The sequence below is a fragment of the Balaenoptera acutorostrata genome, chromosome 9 (assembly GCF_949987535.1).
Source record: "Balaenoptera acutorostrata chromosome 9, mBalAcu1.1, whole genome shotgun sequence".
NCBI lineage: Eukaryota > Metazoa > Chordata > Mammalia > Artiodactyla > Balaenopteridae > Balaenoptera > Balaenoptera acutorostrata.
In genome coordinates this window covers 88,639,875-88,658,788 of record NC_080072.1, presented here as the reverse complement: position 1 = coordinate 88,658,788, position 18,914 = coordinate 88,639,875, and the positions used below count along the sequence as shown (strand labels likewise).

The 18,914-nt window shown below is 38.0% G+C and overlaps 1 protein-coding gene across 8 annotated transcripts in view; it reads left to right on the top strand.

Moving 5' to 3' along the window:
* BCO2 (beta-carotene oxygenase 2) overlaps positions 1 to 18,914 on the top strand; it is a 479,892-nt gene that overhangs the window by 444,254 nt on the left and 16,724 nt on the right. For all 8 annotated transcript variants that reach the window (XM_057553026.1, XM_057553030.1, XM_057553029.1 and 5 more), the window contains 3 exons: positions 12,092 to 12,303; positions 12,492 to 12,607; positions 14,012 to 14,114. In XM_057553026.1, coding sequence (XP_057409009.1) covers positions 12,092 to 12,303; positions 12,492 to 12,607; positions 14,012 to 14,114 — 431 coding nt within the window. The remainder of the gene's footprint in view (positions 1 to 12,091; positions 12,304 to 12,491; positions 12,608 to 14,011; positions 14,115 to 18,914) is intronic.

Here is an 18,914-nt window from a genome sequence, read left to right as displayed (position 1 = left end):
ACATATACATGTATCTATTCTTTTTCAAATTCTTTTCCTATTTAGGTTGTTGCATAATATTGAGGAGAGTTCCCTGTGCTATACAGTAGGTCCTTGTTGGTTATGCATTTTAAATATAGCAGTGTGTACATGTCAATCCCAAACTCCCTAACCGCCCCTCTTGCCTACCCTTCCCCCCTGGTAACCATAAGTTCGTTCTCTAAGTCTGTGAGTCTCTTTCTGTTTTCTCAATAAGTTCATTTGTTTTTAGATTCCACATATAAATGATATCATACGATGTTTCTCTTTCTCTGTCTGACTTACTTCACTCAGTATGACAATCTCTAGGTCTGTCCATGTTGCTGCAAATGGCATTATTTCATTCTTTTTAACGGCTGAATAATATTCCATTGTATATATGTACCACATCTTCTCTATCCATTCCTCTGTTGATTGGCATTTAGGTTGCCTCCATATCTTGGCTATTGTAAACAGTGCTGCAATGAACATTGGAGTGCATGTATCCTTTTGGACCATGTTTTTCTCCAGATATATGCCCAGGAGCGGCATTGCAAGATCATATGGTAGCTCTATTTTTAGTTTTTTAAGGAACCTCCATACTGTTCTCCATAGTGGCTGTACCAATTTATATTCCCACCAACAGTGTAGAAGGTTTCCCTTTTCTCTATATCGTCTCCAGCATTTATTGTTTGTAGTCTTTTTGATGATAGCCATTTTGACTGGTGTGAGGTGATATCTCAGTGTAGTTTTTATTTGCATTTCTCTAATAATTAGCGATGTTGAACATCTTTTCATGTGCCTTTTGGCCATCTATATGTCTCCTTTGGAGAAAAGTCTATTTAGGTCTTCTGCACATTTTTTGATTGGGTTATTTGTTTTGATGATATAAGCTGCATGAGCTGTTTGTAAATTTTGGAGACATCCCCTGTCGAGCACATCATTTGCAAATATTTTCTCCCAATCTGTGGGTTGTCCTTTTGTTTATGGTTTTCTTTGCTGTGCAAAAGCTTTTGAGTTTAATTAGGTCCTATTTGTTTATTTTTGTTTTTATTTCCATTACTCTGGGAGATGGATCGAAAAAAAATATTGGTGTGATTTATGTCAGAGAGTGTTCTGCCTGTGTTTTCCTCTAAGAGTTTTATAGTGTCCAGTCTCGCATTTGGGTCTTTAATCCATTTTGAGCTTATTTTTGTATATAGTGTTAAAGAATGTTCTAATTTCATTTTTTTACATATAGCTGTCCAGTTTTCCCAGCGCCATTTGTTGAAGAGACTGTCTTTCCAGCATTGTATAGTCTTGCCTCCTTTGTTGTAGATTAATTGACCATAGGTGAGTGGATTTATTTCTGGGCTTTCTATCCTGTTCCATTGATCTATATTTCTATTTTTGTGCCAGTACCATACTGTTTTGATGACTATAGCTTTGCATTATAGTCTGAAGCCAGGAAGCCTGATTTCTCCAGCTCCATTTTTCTTTCTCAAGATTGCTTTGGCTATTCAGGGTCTTTTGTGTCTCCATACAAATTTTAAGATTTTTTGTTCTAGTTCTGTGAAAAATGCTGTTGGTAATTTGATAGGGATTGCATTGAATCTGTAGATTGCCTTGAGTGGTATAGTCATTTTCACAGTATTGATTCTTCTAATCCAAGAACATGGTATATCTTTCCATCTGTTTGTGTCATCTTTGATTTCTTTCATCAGCATCTTATAGTTTTCAGAGTACAGGTCTTTTGCCTCCTTAGGTAGATTTATATCTAGGTATTTTATTCTTTTTGATGCAATGGTAAATGGGATTATTTCCTTAATTTCTCTTTCTGGTCTTTTGTTGTTAGTGTATAGAAATGCAAGAGATTTCTGTGTATTAATTTTATAACCTGCAACTTTACCAAATTCATTGATTCATTGAATCATTGAGCTCAATTGATTCATTGAGCTCTAGTATTTTTCTGGTGACATCTTTAGGATTTTCTATGAATAGTATCATGTCATCTGCAAACAGTGACAGTTCAACTTCTTTTGCAATTTGGATTCCTTTTATTTCTTTTTCTTCTCTGATTGCCATGGCTAGGACTTCCAAAACTATGTTGAATAAAAGTGACGAGAGTGGACATCCTTGTCTTAATCCTGATCTTAGAGGAAATGCCTTCAGCTTTTCACCATTGAGTATGATGTTAGCTGTAGGTTTGTCATATATAGCCATTATTATGTTGAGGTATGTTCCCTCTATGCCCACTGTGTGAAGAGTTTTTATCATAAATGGGTGCTGAATTTTGTCAAAAGCTTTTCCTGCATCTATTGAGATGATCATATGGTTTTTATTCTTCAGTTTGTTGGTGTGGAGTATCATATTGACTGATTTGCGTATACTGAAAAATCCTTGCATCCTTGGGATAAATCCCACTTGATCATGGTGTATGATCCTTTTAATGTGTTGTTGGATTCTGTTTGCTAGTATTTTGTTGAGGATTTTTGCATCTTATGTTCATCAGTGATATTGGCCTGTAATTTTCTTGTTTTGTGGTATCTCTGTCTGGTTTTGGTATCAGGGTGATGGTGGCCTCTTAGAATGAGTTTGGGAGTGTTCCTTCCTCTGCAATTTTTTGAAGAGTTTCAGAAGGATTGGTGTTAGCTCTTCTCTAAATGTTTGGTAGAACTTCTGAAGCCATCAGGCCTCGACTTTTGTTTGTTGGGAGTGTTTTAATCACAATGTCAACTTCAGTGCTTGTGATTGGCCTGTTCATATTTTCTATTTCTTCCTGGTTCAGTCTTGGGATAATGTACCTTTCTAAGAACTTGTCCATTTCTTCCAGGTTGTCCATTTATTGGTATACAGTTGTTTGTAGTAGTTTCTTATGATCCTTTGTATTTCTGTGGTGTCAGTTGTAACTTTTCCTTTTCCATTTCTAATTTTATTGATTTGAGTCCCCTCGCTTTTTTCTTGATGAGTCTGACTAAAGGTTTATCAATTTTGTTCATCTTTTCAAAGTACCAGCTTTTAGTTTCATTGATCTTTGCTATTGTTTTCTTCATTTTTATTTCATTTATTTCTGCTCTGATCTTTTTTTTTTTTTAATTTTTTATTTATTATTTATTTATTATTTTTATTTTTGGCTGTGTTGGGTCTTCGTTTCTGTGCGAGGGCTTTCTCCAGTTGCGGCAAGCGGGGCCCACTCTTCATCGCGGTGCGCGGGCCTTTCACTGTTGCGGCCTCTCTTGTTGTGGGGCACAGGCTCCAGACGCGCAGGCTCAGTAGTTGTGGCTCACGGGCCTAGTTGCTCCGCGGCATGTGGGATCTTCCCAGACCAGGGCTCGAACCCGTGTCGCCTGCATTGGCAGGCAGATTCTCAACCACTGCGCCACCAGGGAAGCCCTCTGCTCTGATCTTTATGATTTGTTTCCTTCTACGAACTTAGGTTTTGTTTGTTCTTCTTTCTCTAGTTCCTTTAGATGTAAGGTTAGGTTGTTTATCTGGGATTTTTCTTGTTTCTTGAGGTAAGATTGTATTTCTATAAACTTCCCTCTTAGTACTGCAGGATTGGTTGGAGCATTTAATTCATTTACATTTTAAAAAAATTTTATTTATTTTTGGCTGTGTTGGGTCTTCATTGCTGTGTGTGGGCTTTCTCTATTTGCGGCGAATGGGGGCTACTCTTTGTTGCAGTGCGTGGGCTTCTCATTGCAGTGGCTTCTCTTGTTGCGGAGCATGGGCTGTAGGCTTGCGGGCTTCAGTAGTTGCAGCACATGGGCTCAGTAGTTGTGGCACACAGGCCCTAGAGCTCACGGGCTTCAGTAGTTGTGGCACGCAGACTCAGTAGTTGTGGCTCATGGGCTGTAGAGCGCAGACTCAGTAGTTGTGGTGCACGGGATTAGTTGCTCTGCAGCATGTGGGATCTTCCCAGACCAGGGCTTGAACCCACATCCCCTGCATTGGCAGGTGGATTCTTAACCACTGCGCCACCAGGGAAGTCCCTTAATTCATTTACATTTAAGGTAATTATTGATATGTATGTTCCTATTGCCATTTTCTTAATTGTTTTGGGTTTGTTTTGTAAGTCTTTTTTCTTCTTTTCCTCTTTTGTTCTCTTCTTTTGTGGTTTGATGACCATCTTTAGTGTTGTGTTTGGGTTGCTTTTTCTTTTGTGTGTGTCTATCTATTGTAGTTTTTGGGCTTGCTGTTCCCATGAGGTTTTGCTATAGCAGTCTATATGTGTACAAGGTTATTTTAAGTTTCTGGTCTCTGCCCTGCCTAGAGGAGTTCCTTTAGCATTTGTTGCAAAGCTGGTCTGGTGGTGCTGAATTCTCTTGGCTAATGGCAGCCTCCAGGAGGGCTCACACCAATGAGTACTTCCCAGAACTGCTGCTGCCAGTTTCTTTGTCCCCACAGTGAGCCACAGCTGTCCCCTGCCTCTGCAAGAGACCCTCCAATACTAGTAGGTAGTCTGGCCCAGTCTCTTATGGGGTCACTGCTTTTTCCCCTGGGTCCTGGGGAGCAGAAGACTTTGTGTGTGCCCTCCAAGAGTGGAGTTTCTATTTCCCCCATTCCTGTGGAAGTCCTGCAATCAAATCCTGCTGGCCTTCAAAGCTGGACTTTCTGGGGACTCCTCCTCCTATTGCTGGACCCCCAGGCTGGGAAGCCCAACTCAGGGCTCAGAACCTTCACTCAGTGGGAGAACTTCTGTGGTATAATTGCTTTCCAGTCTGTGGGTTGCCCACCCAGCGGGTATGGGATTTGATTCTATTGCGATTGTACCCCTCCTACCATCTCACTGTGGCCTCTACTTTGTCTTTGGATGTAGGATATCCTTTTTGTAGGTTCCAGTGTTTTTCCATTGATGGTTGCTCAGCAGTTAGTTGTGATTCCAGTGCTCTTGCAAGAAGGGGTGAATGCATGTCCTTCTACTCCGCCATCTTCGAGATCCCAAATTAGATTTAAAGGGAGAGGTAGAGACCTGAAGTCAATGTGACTCTTAACCTGTGGACAAGAATAGCCCCACTTGGTTGTGAATCTCTGATCTCTTTGTTAGATGCTACTCAGAAGATCAACATGCAGACATAGTAGTGACATGACAAAGGCCTTTCTTCAATTAAAAACTTTTTATCAATGATTGCATTGAAGGCATGCTTATCAGTTTTAAAAATCATAGGACTCTGGGCAGAATAGTAAATATCCTCAGCATTTTACTATTTACCACTCATCTGGAATGACTTCAGGATCCATGATGAAGACACTCCAGCCTTGTAATTCCTTGACTGTCCCCACTGCAGTGATTGTCCCCCTCTGTGCCACTTCACTAAGGCCACGTACTGAGGCCACATCCTGCATCTTATTCCACAGAATTGCCCTACCCCTGAAATCTTGAACTCTGAAACTCCACTTGGTGCTCAAAGCCCCAATTTCCACACTCCTCCATTCCCATGAAACTTATTTTCAATTGCGTCAAGTTCTCTTCTTCTTACTCTTCTCCATCTTCTCAGTTTATCAGCTTTCCTTTAGTTTCTTCTCCCAGGTGCAGATTCCACGATCAATCCCTTCAAATACACTCTCACCACCATCCTCACTTCCTTTGCCTTGGCGATCTCTGCCTCTCCTCTGACCATTTCTGGTCCTACATTAGCCTATTTCTGGTTTCCTCCACTCAGGGCCCAGGCCTCCTGAGCACTTCTAGAGGAAACACAGAACATTGCGGATTGATTCAATTACAAAATTATGATTTCCAGCCCCAGCTGAGCTCTTGGTGCTGCCAGGAAATCTTTAGCTCTTTCCAGCTTCCCACAGGGTCCCTTTCCTGAAGCCTCCGTCACTCTCCCTGTCCCTTTCACTCTCAACAGATAGACCTGCCTACTTTATAATGGATAGAGGGGCAATTGGATTTGAGCTCCTTCAGCTGCTGTCTTCCCCACCTCCCCATCTCCCCACAGAGGTACCTACTCCTGCCTCTCATCATCATCAGAGGAAGTGGCCCTCTTCCCTCCTCATTCATGCTCCTCCCCTTGTATCTGTTTCTCCTTCACTAACCCCTCATCTCAGCCTGCAAATGTCCTCTCATCCTAAGAAAACCCTCATTCCTTCCCACCTTCCTCTCCAGCAAATACCCTCTTTCCTCCTCTCACCGTTTCTGTTTTCCTGCTTACTGAGGTCTTCTCAGTTCACTGCCATCTGACTTTTCACCCCACCGTGCTATGCTATCAGTTCTCAAAAAGGTCACCAAAGCCTGTTAAATATTAAATGAAATGGGTTTTCCAGTCCTCAGCCTGACTTTTCTACAGCATTTGACCTTTTTGACCACCCGTCTTAACATTCTCTGGTCCTGGATTCCCACATAACACTTTCTCTTGATTCTTCTTCTGTTTCTCTGATTGCATGTTTTAAAATAATTTTTTTTGCTGCTCACTTCACTGCCCCTTTGATGTTGATATTCCCCAGCCTCTGACCTGAGCATTCCCTCCTTTTCTCTCATAGTATGTTTTCTTTGCTATAGTAGAAATAATACATTCTTTAGAATAAGATGGGGTGGGTTCAGATTTCATTTTCACCACTTATCAGCACTGTGATCTTGAGCAAGGTTTCCCATATGAAAAATGGGGCTAATAAAATCGATTTTAATAACTGGATATGATGATTAAAGGAGATAATGCATACAAAGTGCTTCATTCAGTGGCTGACAGGGATGGGCACTCAGTACATTTTCATTCTCCTCTTTCCCTCAGTGCCCTCTCTCTCCACTCCCTTTCCTGCCAAATAACTTCTTATGGTTCACCTTACTTTTGGGGGTGTTGTAGATCCCAGGATTTGGAGTCAGCACTGGGTTGAGATCCTTGTTCTGCCACTTACCTGTCCTGTGACCCTGGGCTTGTTGTTGCTCTGAACCGTGGTTTCCACATCTGTAATATGGTAATAGTAGTTCCACATCTCTAATCAATGTGAAGGGGGGGATAAATATTTATATATTTGACCCTTGAACAACTTGGGGGTTAGGGGCGCCAGCCCTCTGCATAGTGGGAAAACTGCGTATAACTTATAGTCAGCCCTTTATACCCATGGTTGCTTCACATCTGTGGTTCTGCATCAACCAACTGCAGATCATGTAGTACCACAGTATCTACTACTGAAAAAAATCTGTGTATAAGTGGACCCATGCAGTTCAAACTCATGTTGTTCAAGGGTCAACTGTATACACACACCATATATATATATATATATATATATATATATATATAAAGATGTGGTGAAGTGCCCAGCACAGTACCTGGCATGTAGTGACTGCTCAGTAGATGGTGTTATTATCACATTTGCACCTATGGCTATGTCTGTCACACAGAGATGCTCTCAAATATCTCTCTCCCACCCCACACCCATCTCTTGTGCTCTAGACCTGTATTTTCCCAACTGGCTGTGGAACATCTCTACCCTGATGTTTTGCAAACGGCTCAGACTCTTGTTCAAAACTGAACTGTTTGCTTTTCCCCAATACTTGCTCTTCATGTATTCTCTGTCTCAGTTAAAGCATCACCATCCATTCAGGTGTGACTTTTGGACTCTCTTTTTGTCACTGCCTGCCTCCTGTCAGTCATCTCTGACTTATTTCTGCTATTTGTTCCTTTCTAACTGTACTGCTTCAGTTTAGTCTCTTATCTTTTCTCACTTGTATTATTGCCTGAATGCTCCTCTTTCTGTCCCATATTCTACTCTATGTCCAGAGTGACCTTCTTAAGATACAAGTCTCACAGTTTCACTTTCCTGTTCCAAAACTTCATGCTTTCCTGTTGAAGTTCTTTAAGCCTTAAATTTAAGTGCTGGTAGGTCTTGTGCTGACCTGTTTCTCTATCATCATCACCTGCCACTGACAGCTCTGTCTACACACTAATTTGTTTACTGGCTATTCCTCCAAGATACCATATGCCTTCAGGCTCTTCCTTTTTTTAAAAATTTTTATTACCTCTCACTGGGATACCCTTCTACTCTTCTCCAATTGGCAAACATCCTTAAAGAACCAACCAAATGTCTTCTTTCCTCTTGATCTTTCCCTGATAACCTCATCCTTCCATCCTGTTGCTCCTGTGCATAGGTAACGTTTTTTAACACTTCTCCATTGTTGCAGTAATCATTTTGTATTATAGTTATTTATATGCCTGTAATTGCTGGGCTTGGACAATGCCTGGCAGATAGTAGGGACTCAAAAAATGTTGGTTGATATGAATAAATGAATGAATAGAATGACAGGGTCTAGAAGGATCTTGTGAGATGGAATCTAACAAGTTAAAATTTATTAAAGGTAAATATGGATCAAGAAAACCAGTTATTACAATAATGAAGATGGAAGAGATTGGTTTAACAGCAGAATGTGTTAAAAATTAGGGGTTTTGCTTGACAGCTCAGTGCAAGTCAGCAATTTGAGGTGGTAACAAATAAAAACAAGAAAGAAAGAAAAGAATATGAAATATCTTAAATGAGGAAGCTGAGTGTCTGAGTTTATACACAGAGTATTGTGTTTGGCTCTACGTATCATGATTTTATTGGGATTTAGACCAGAATAACAATAATTATTGAAACTATTTTGTTTTGAATGTTTTTTGATAAAAATATTACCAAAATAGAGTGAGAAACCACTAGCTAACGTATCAAGGAAAAAGGGAGAAAGCAATGACAATGAAGGAATTCCCTGGCGGTCCAGTGGTTAGGGCTCTGCACTTCCATTGCAGGGGACATGGGTTCAATCCCTGGTCAGGGAACTAAGATCCCACAAGCCGCATGGTGTGGCCAAAAAAAAAAAAGAAAAATAGAAAAGAAAAAAAAAAAAAGAAGAAAAGAAAGAAATGACAATGAAAAAGAAGCCATTGAAACAGATAAAAAATTATAGAAGATTTTGTGGGCCTCTATGCAAATACATTTGAAAACCTCAAGGAAATGGATAATTCCCTGAGGAAATACAGAATACCAAAATTGATAGAGGTAGAAAGTTTAAACAGACCAATTTCTGTAGAAGAAAACAAGAAACTTATTGTGAAACTGCTTCTTAAAAAAAGCACTAGGGGGCTTCCCTGGTGGTGCAGTGGTTGAGAATCCGCCTGCCAATGCAGGGGACACGGGTTCGAGCCCTGGTCTGGGAAGATCCCACATGCTGCGGAGCAACTGGGCCCGTGAGCCACAACTACTGAGCCTGTGCGTCTGGAGCCTGTGCTCCGCAACAAGAGAGGCCGCGATAGTGAGAGGCCCGCGCACCGTGATGAGGAGTGGCCCCCGCTTGCCGCAGCTAGAGAGAGCCCTCGCACAGAAACGAAGACCCAACACAGCCAAAAATAAAAATAAAATAAATAAATAAATTTATAAAAAAAAAAAAAAAGCACTAGGCCCAGATTATTTCACAGGGAAATTCTACCAAACCTTCAAATATCAGATAGTTTCAGTGCTCTATAGATTATTTTAAAGGATTGAAAATGAAGAGAAATTTCCCACTTTTTATGAAGCAAGTATAATATTGATATCTACACATGATAAAGTTGTTACAAAAAAAAGACAATTATTCATATTATTTATGAATATCCATAAAAAAGTACGAAATATATAGTACTAATATAATATAAATATTTTCTTAACAAGCAGAATCCAACACTACATTAAACATATAATTCACTATGATCAAGTAGGATTAATTCCAAGAATGCAAGATGGGTTCATTATTTGGAAATCCATTACTGTCATATACCATATTAATAGATCTCAAGAAAAATAATCATAATCATAGTCATAATCATAATCTTCTCCATAAATGCTAACAAAATGTTTGTCAAAGTTCAACATCCATTCCTCATAAAAATACTCAAGATAGTAGGACTTGATGGGTACTTTCTTAACACGATTTTGTACATATATATATATATATACACACATACATACATATTTATATATGTATTTTTATATATACATATATTTATATATGTGAGTATATGTGTGTGTATATATACATGTATACGTATATATACACGTATATATCTACACACAGATATAAATTAATATATTTTCATTTTAGTCCTAAAACCAGTAATATTAATTGGGAACCATTACAAGTTTTTTTCTAAAGCAGAAACAAGGAAAGGATGCTTACTATCTTCACTTCTATTTAACCAGATGTAGCCAATACAATTAGACTAAAGAAACTAATTAGAGGCACACGGATTAGTAAAGTAAACCTGGAAAGCTGCAGAGAATTAATGACAAAATAACACAAACAAAAGGTGAGGTAACAGGATGTAAAATTAACATACTGAAATCACTAGCTTTCATATACACAAATAATAACCAGTTAGGGGGCATAATGGTAGGAACAAACCTCATTTAAAATAGCAACAAAGAAGAGTAAATGCTTAGAAATGAGTTTAACAAGAAATGTGCAAACTTTCAAACACTCCTAAAAGACACAATTAAATAGAAAGATCCTCTGTTCTTGAATAGGATGGATGATTCAACATCACAAACATGTCAGTTCTCCCTAAGTTAATTTTTAAATTTAATACAATCTTAATAAAAATTCCAGTTTTTAAAGGAAGTTAGACAAATGAATACTAAAGTTCATGTGGAAAAATAAATATGCAAGAATAGTCAAGAAAACACTAATAAAGAAAATTCTCAGAGAGGGGTGGGGACTAGCCCTATCAGATGTTAAAATATACTATAAAGACTCTATAATTAAAACATTGTGATATTGATGCATGAATGGACAAATAGACAAGTGATACAGAATAAAAAGCCCAGAAATGGACCCAAGAACTTATGGAAATTGGGTTTATAAACTCAATAAAATTGAGGGAGAAAGCAGCTTAAACATCCTCTCATATCAAAAATGATAAAATTATAAAGATGTCATCTCAAATCACTGCGTAAAGAGGGCCTTAAAAAAAAAACCTTTATTTCCTGCAGCTTAAAAAAAATTGTGGTAAAAAACACATAAAATTTGCCAACTCAACCATATTTAAATGTACAGGTTAGTGTTGTGAAACAGATCTTCAGAACTTTTTCATCTTGAGAAACTGAAACTCTATACCCATTAAACAATAGCTCTCCATTTCCCCCTCCCCTGAGTCCCTGGTAACCACCATTCTACTTCCTGTTTCTGTGAGTTTGACTACTTTAGATATCTCATGTAAGTGCTATCATATAGTATTTGTCTTTTGTGACTGGCTTATTTCATTTAGATGGTGTCCTTAAGGTTTATCCATGTTATAGCATGTGACAGAATTTCTTTCCTTTTTAAGGCTGTGTAATATACCGTTGTATGTTAAATTTTGTTTATCCCATTCTTCAGCTGATGGATGCTTGGGTTGTTTCCACCTTTTGGTTATTGTAAATAATGCTGCTGTAAGATGGGTGTACAAATATCTCTTTGAATCCCTGCTTTCAAGACCATAGCCTTTTAAGACAAGCCTTTAAGAGAAGACCAAGCCTTTTAGCTTGTTATTCATGCTGAAGACATTAAGCATTCAATCTGTCAAGCATATGAGAGAAAAGACTAAATAATGTTAAACCCTTTTAAAAGCAAAGCACAAACTTTTCCTTACAGTGTTTTGATGTTCCATCATTTAGATACATCATTTCTATAGTATAATTATATGGACAAAAATGATTATCCAGTAAAGACAGTCATCTTACTTGCTTACTTTAGCATAGTTTTGATAAATTTGAAAAAATTTTAAATAAATAGAAAATGTAATATGTATAAGATATGAAGATAACTATCTCTAAAAGTTTTGGAATCCATTTTAATTTGAGAAATATCAAGCATTCCATATGCTGATATCTTGGCTATAGGTTAAAGACAGAATTATCTTAGGCGTCACCAGCTTAGGGTTTTTATTTAGCCCTCTGATGTGTGAGCTTTTTGATAAGGGGTAAGGGTCAAGAGAATGTAAGTTGCTCTTTCATTGTTATACTCCAGGATATACTCAAAAGCTATCAACCCTTAATTTCAAGTTCTTTGACTGAGCAGGTTCTGCTGGGAACCCATCCCACTTCCTTATTTCTGTATTTGAAATCTCTCATTTTGACCCCATGTTTATCTTCCTAATATTTATTTTTCTATTTTTGCTCCTGTTTAAAGGTACAATCACTGGTTTGATGGAATGGCTTTACTTCACCAGTTCAAGGTGGAGAAGGGCACAGTGACATACAGGAGCAAGTTTCTACAGAGTGATACATATAAGGCCAACAGCGTTCATGATCGAATTGTGATCTCAGAATTTGGCACATTGGCTCTCCCTGATCCATGCAAGAATGTTTTTGAACGTTTCATGTCAAAATTTGAACTGCCTGGTAAGCAGCCTTTAATATGCTCAGAATTTGCCGGGGATAGTGATGATTCTTTAAATTATTATGATATATGTCGATCTATATAAATATGAATATTGAAATATATGTATTTTTGATATGAGAGGATGTTTAAACTGCTTTCTCCCTTGAGAAAGTTGTGGTGTTTAAATAACTCTGGGGTTTGATTTCAGCAATTACTGACAACACCAATGTCAACTATGTGCAGTACAAGGGTGATTACTACATTAGTACGGAAACCAACTTCATGAATAAAGTGGACATTGAAACCCTGGAAAAAACAGAAAAGGTAAAATATAGGTTAAAAATGCATATAATAAACCCTAAAATTTCTCTCCATTCAAAATACTTTTTAGAGTAGCTAATATCTGAAGAAAAAATTGGATCCTTAAACAAAATCAAAGTTACCCACTGATTCACGTCATTGTGTACCCTCTGTCCTGGTTAGAATGGCCTGTGGGGTTGGGGTTTTCCTTAAAGATAGTTCTAGACTTCTTCTTCCTTAGTCCTAATGTCTGAAGGCTAGGGCTAAGGAGAAATAGAGTAGTACAGACTTATTTTTTTAAATCTTTTTTTAAACATCTTTATTGGAGTATAATTGTTTTACAATGTTGTTTTAGTTTCTGCTGTATAACTCAGTGAATCAGCTATATGCATACGTATATCCCCATATCCCCTCCCTATTGCGTCTCCCTCCCACCCTCCCTATCCCACCCCTCTAGGTGGTTGCAAAGCATCGAGCTGATCTCCCTGTGCTATGCAGCTGCTTCCTACTAGCTATCTATTTTACATTTGGTAGTGTATATATGTACATGCCACTCTCTCACTTCGTCCCAGCTTACCCTTCCCCCTCCCCGTGTCCTCAAGTCCATTCTCTACAGCTGTGTCTTTATTCCTGTCCTGCCTCTAGGTTCATCAGAACCATTTTTTTTTTTTTAGATTCCTTATATATGTGTTAGCATATGGTATTTGTTTTTCTCTTTCTGACTTACTTCACTCTGTATGACAGATTCTATGTCCACCTACCTCGCCAGAAATAACTCAGTTTCGTTTCTTTTTATGGCTGAGTAATATTCCATTGTATATATGTGCCACATCTTCTTTATCCATTCATCTCTTGATCCATTAGGTTGCTACCATATGACCCAGCAATCCCACTACTGGACATATACCCTGAGAAAACCATAATTCAAAAAGAGTCATGTACCACAATGTTCATTGCAGCACTATTTACAATAGTCAGACTTATTTTTGCCAGTTCATTTTCTGCCTAGCTACAGGTAGAACTGGACTGGAGATTATCTAGACCCATACTGCCTTCACGTTACACATTAATTAAAGATAAAATAAAACTTTGGGCCAGAATTTTAATTTTAATTCTTATTCTTTTGAACTTTCCTGTGATCTTGTGATCTTGGGCAAAAAAAAAAATTCGTACTGGATAATCATTTTTGTCCATTTTTTGTTGTTGTTGGTGGTAGAGTTTTTGTTTGGTTTTGTTGTTCTTTGGTCTTAGTTTCTTTTTCTTTAGTAGGAAAAATAATTTTTATTTCTCAGAGGTGAGACATTAGGGCTTAAACTGTAGTTTTTATATCTTATTTTAAAAATATTTGACACATCCCTACTGTCTATGCATCTAAATAGAGATCTGCCCATGTAATATTTAAGTCTCTATATGGTCTTAAATTTGCAGGTAGACTGGAGCAAATTTATTGCTGTGAATGGAGCAACTGCACATCCTCATTATGACAAAGATGGAACAGCATACAACATGGGGAACTCCTATGGGCAACATGGTAAAGTTGAGATGGGGGTCTTTTAAAAAATAATTGGGAGTTAACTATCCTCCCACAATTCCATTATGGCCAAGATGTTAACATATATGAAACTTCATTTGAAAGGTTGAGAAAGAAATCTCCGAAGTAGCATTACTGAACTTAAAATATATAATTTATAATTAAGTTCTGTGGTCTTTTTGCACATATGCTTGGAAGCTGATTTTCTATTTGATCTTTTCAGCATGACTCACATTTTTATGTTCCATTATGCTTTTTGGCTCACAAGCATTGTAGGGATGAGTAATGTATTTTTCAAACTTGAATTTTTAGGAAGTACCATATTGTAAGTATAAGAAATTTAGAATGCTACAGCAAAGAGATATAGAGAAGGTATACTGTATATTACATAGGAAGGAATTTATTATTACCATGGGAGTAATACACTACAAAGTAAGTTAAGGTTAAAGTTTGGTTGCATTCACAACCACTTACATCACATCTCTTTCCTGGTCATTCATATACTTCCCCAGCTGCCTATTAATCTGTTCCAGAAGGTTCTAATGGCTAATAACGATAACCAGCATTTATTGAGTGCCTAGTATGTGCTGGTGTTAACTTTTTTCCATATATTTTCTCATTTAATCTTTATAAAAGTCTCTGAGAAAGGTACTATTATTTTTATTTTTTAAAAATTGAAGTATAGTTGATTTACAATGTTGTGTTAGTTTCTGGTATACAGCAAAGTGATTCAGTTACATATATATGTATATATATATTCTTTTCCATTATGGTTTATTACAAGATATCGAACATAGTTCCCTGTGTTATACAGTACAACCTTGTTGTTTATTTTATATATAGTAGTTTGTATCTGCTAATCCCAAACTCCTAATTTATTCCTCACCCCTTTCCCCTTTGGCAACCATAAGTTTGTTTTCTATGTCTGTCAGTCTATTTCTGTTTCGTAAAGAAGTTCATTTGTATCATGTTTTAGATTCCACATATAAGTGATATCGTATGATATTTGTCTTTCTCTGTCTGTCTTACTTCACTTAGTATGATAATCTGTAGGTCTATCCATGGCATTAAGAAAGGCTGTTATTACCCCCATTTTATAGACAAGGGCAGTGAACCTTGAGAAGATTTAAGATGCTTGCTTAGGCAAGCTTCAAGTGTCTAGTCTGAGTAACACACAAAAACTTGCTACTAGTCACTCCATTAGATCATCTTAATTATTTATCACTGACTACAGAGGAGTCTCTCAAGGCATGCACATTCATTATCCTGTACCCAAGTACACATCTCTCTCTCTGTTTGAAAAGGAATGTGTAAGTATAAGCATTAGAAGTTTCTGACTATCTTAGCTGTCAATCTGTCATCTATAACCTACGAATCTTTTGTATGGGTTAACTTTTGAATAGGTTAATATATACCTTTGGTAAGTAATTGACTTTGTGGGTTGTTCATTTCTACCTCTCCATATTTACACGTATGAGTGTATATGAAAATGAATACTGCAGGTTTGCTTTTTACCAGCTCAAGAAGAGTTAGGATACCCTGGAAACTTCATCACTCAGCCCTCTCTCTTCTTTGTTACCCGACCTCAGGTTGGGATGTATTCTTCAAAGCTGTTATAGGAGACAGCAAACATCTTTTTAGGTAAAATCTTTCAGCAAATGGGTAAACTGACTCAGCAATATTTTGTCCATGCATCTTATTTGATCATAAAAAAATTCATTTCTTAATAAATTAACTCTAATACCCAAGTAGATAACTTTGTAACTAGTTCATAATATGAGAAATACTGTTTAACCATTCTTAATTATTTTTCTAAAATAAATAGTCATTAGATCAGTGATTCTCAGCCTTTAGAGCACCTAAAAACCATCTGGAATGCTTCCTAGCAATGTAGATCACTGGGCTTCACCTTCAGAGATTCTGGTTCACTAGACCTGAAAAAGGGTTAAGAGTCTGCATTGTAACTACACTTTCACTCCTTATCTTGGTACATTTTAACAAGATCTCCAGGTGATTTTGGTGCAAGTGGCCCATGAATCTTTGAGAAACCTTGCCACCAATCATCAGAGGCTGTGCTTGTTATTTTGCCTCAATTTGATGTTTATACAAAAGTCCTGAAGAGTCTCCCAGAGTTAGGCTCACAGTATTGGGCAGGTCATTCCTCTAGGCATTCAGTTCTCTGCTGGGTGTTTCCTGAGTGTCTGTCTGCTTTGCTCATGCCTTCAAGACTTGAAGTTAGGACAGTTCATTAACTAGCAGTGTTCAAATTTAGTGAATTGAGTAATTGTCACTTAATCCAATTGCTGAGACAGGAAATTTTTCTCTTGATCTTCTAATCTCAACTAAAACTGGATTTACTTCTTTTTTCTTACTTGATTATTTGTTTCAGTGAGGAATTTTTAAACTGGAATGCAAATGTACATGTAGCTGCAGGGAACTCTACTAGATTGTATGCGTTTGGGGGAAATTTAGTGATTTTCTTTGTAAATAAAGTGCTTGCTAATAATTTCTACCTTTACAGGTATTTTAAAAAGGCTTTTTAAAATTAAAAAAAAACCTCTAAACATTAATCCAGCTAGTTTTAAGTACTAATTTAAAATACATAAACAGTTAGACAGTAGTATGGTACTCTTGGAACTCTAGAGTTTGTCTTTCATTTCTTTTATAAGTCATCACTGTATAAAGCATGGTGTTTTATTTATAATTGGTTCTCAAAACATATAATGTCCTAACCTAGACCTCTCCATCAGTTGCTTACTCAGTGTTTTTACTAAGATGTCTGATAGATGTTACAAAATTAATTTGTTTAAAACCAAACTCTTGATCTTTCCCTCTAAACTTTCTCTGCTCAAAATGTTCCCTATCTCAGTTGATGGTAACTCTGTCCTTCCACTTGCTTAAGATGATAACTTTGGAATCATTTTTTATACCTCTCTTACATCCACATCTAATGGGTCAAAAAGTAATTTAAGTAATGCCTTCAAAATATATCAAAGGGCTTCCCTGGTGGCGCAGTGGTTGAGAATCTGCCTGCTAATGCAGGGGACACGGGTTCGAGCCCTGGTCTGGGAAGATCCCACATGCCACGGAGCAGCTGGGCCCGTGAGCCACAACTACTGAGCCTGCGCGTCTGGAGCCTGTGCCCCGCAACGGGAGGGGCCGCGATAGAGAAAGGCCCGCGCACCGCGATGAAGAGCGGTCCCCGCACCGCGATGAAGAGTGGCCCCCACTTGCCGCAACTAGAGAAAGCCCTCGCACGAACCGAAGACCCAACACAGCCAAAAATAAATAAATAAATAAATAAAGTAGCTATAAAATTTAAAAAAAAAAAAAAAAAAAAAATATATATCAAAAATCTGACTACCTCATATCACCTCCATTGCCACCACTCTGGTTTAGGCCACCATTCTTTCTCATTTGAATTATTGTAGTAGCTTCTTAACTAGTCTCGTTACTTCCCCCCTTGCCCCACTTCAGTTTATTCTTAGCGTATCAGCCAGTTATCCTTTTAACCCACCCCACCTCATCTAGAATTTTCTCTTTGCTTACTATGGATAGGGCCACACTGGCCTCATTGCTCTTTTTTTTTTTTAAATTTTATTTATTTATTTATTTATGGCTGTGTTGGGTCTTCGTTTCTGTGCGAGGGCTTTCTCTAGTTGTGGCAAGTGGGGGCCACTCTTCATCGCGGTGCGCGGGCCTTTCACTATTGGCCTCTCTTGTTGCGGAGCACAGGCTCCAGACGTGCAGGCTCAGCAATTGTGGCTCACGGGCCTAGTCGCTCCGCGGCATGTGGGGTCTTCCCAGACCAGGGCTCGAACCCGTGTCCCCTGCATTGGCAGGCAGATTCTCAACCACTGCGCCACCAGGGAAGCCCAGCCTCATTGCTCTTATTTGAACACTCCAAACTTATTCTTGGCTGAGAATCTTTGCATCTGATCTTCTCTCCACCTGAAATGCATTTCTCCCAGATATCCTCAAGGCTCTCTTCCTCACTTCCTTCAGGTCTTTACTCAAATGTCACCTTCTTAGTGAAACCTTCCCAGACCACCATAATTAAAATTGCAAACAGTAGGCCCCATCCTTATACACTCACTTCTAATCCCCATTCCCTGGTTTATTTCTCAATATAGTTCTTCTCATCATCTGATGCATTATATTTTTACTTATTGTATGATTTTTTTAGAATTTGAGCTTTATAAATGAAGAGCCTTTTGTCTATTTTGTACACGGCTGTATACAAGTGTCTAGGATATGGTACTTAGGACTCTTACAAGAGTGCCTAGAACATAGTTGACACTCAGTAAGTAGTTGCTGATAATGAGTAGGGAACTGTATGGTTATCTTGTTCCAAAGGAAGCTTAGTGATTGTGAAGTTCTATAAGTTACCTAAGTTCTTCAGGACCTACATTGGCACTTCTAACACCAGGAAGATAATTCAATATGACCTCAATATTTGTTCATTCATTGAGTGATTTAACAAACATATGTTGTTAATCTGTCAGTAGTATTTATAGTGTACCTACTAAATGCCAAGTCATTGTTTGGTACTGAATATGCAAAGATGTATCAGACACAATTCCTGCTCCAGAAGAGCTCAGTCTACTAGGAAACAGATAAATAAGCAGAAAATTATAGTACAATGAGATAAGTACTATGACAGTATAGGATATAATTAAAGCATAAAGGAGGGGCACCAAATACCTTTGGGTGGGGAAGAGTCAGGAAAGGCTACTTGAGGAGTGGGTACCTGAGTTGATTCTTGAGGAAGTAGTAATAGTCAGATGAATGATTGCATGA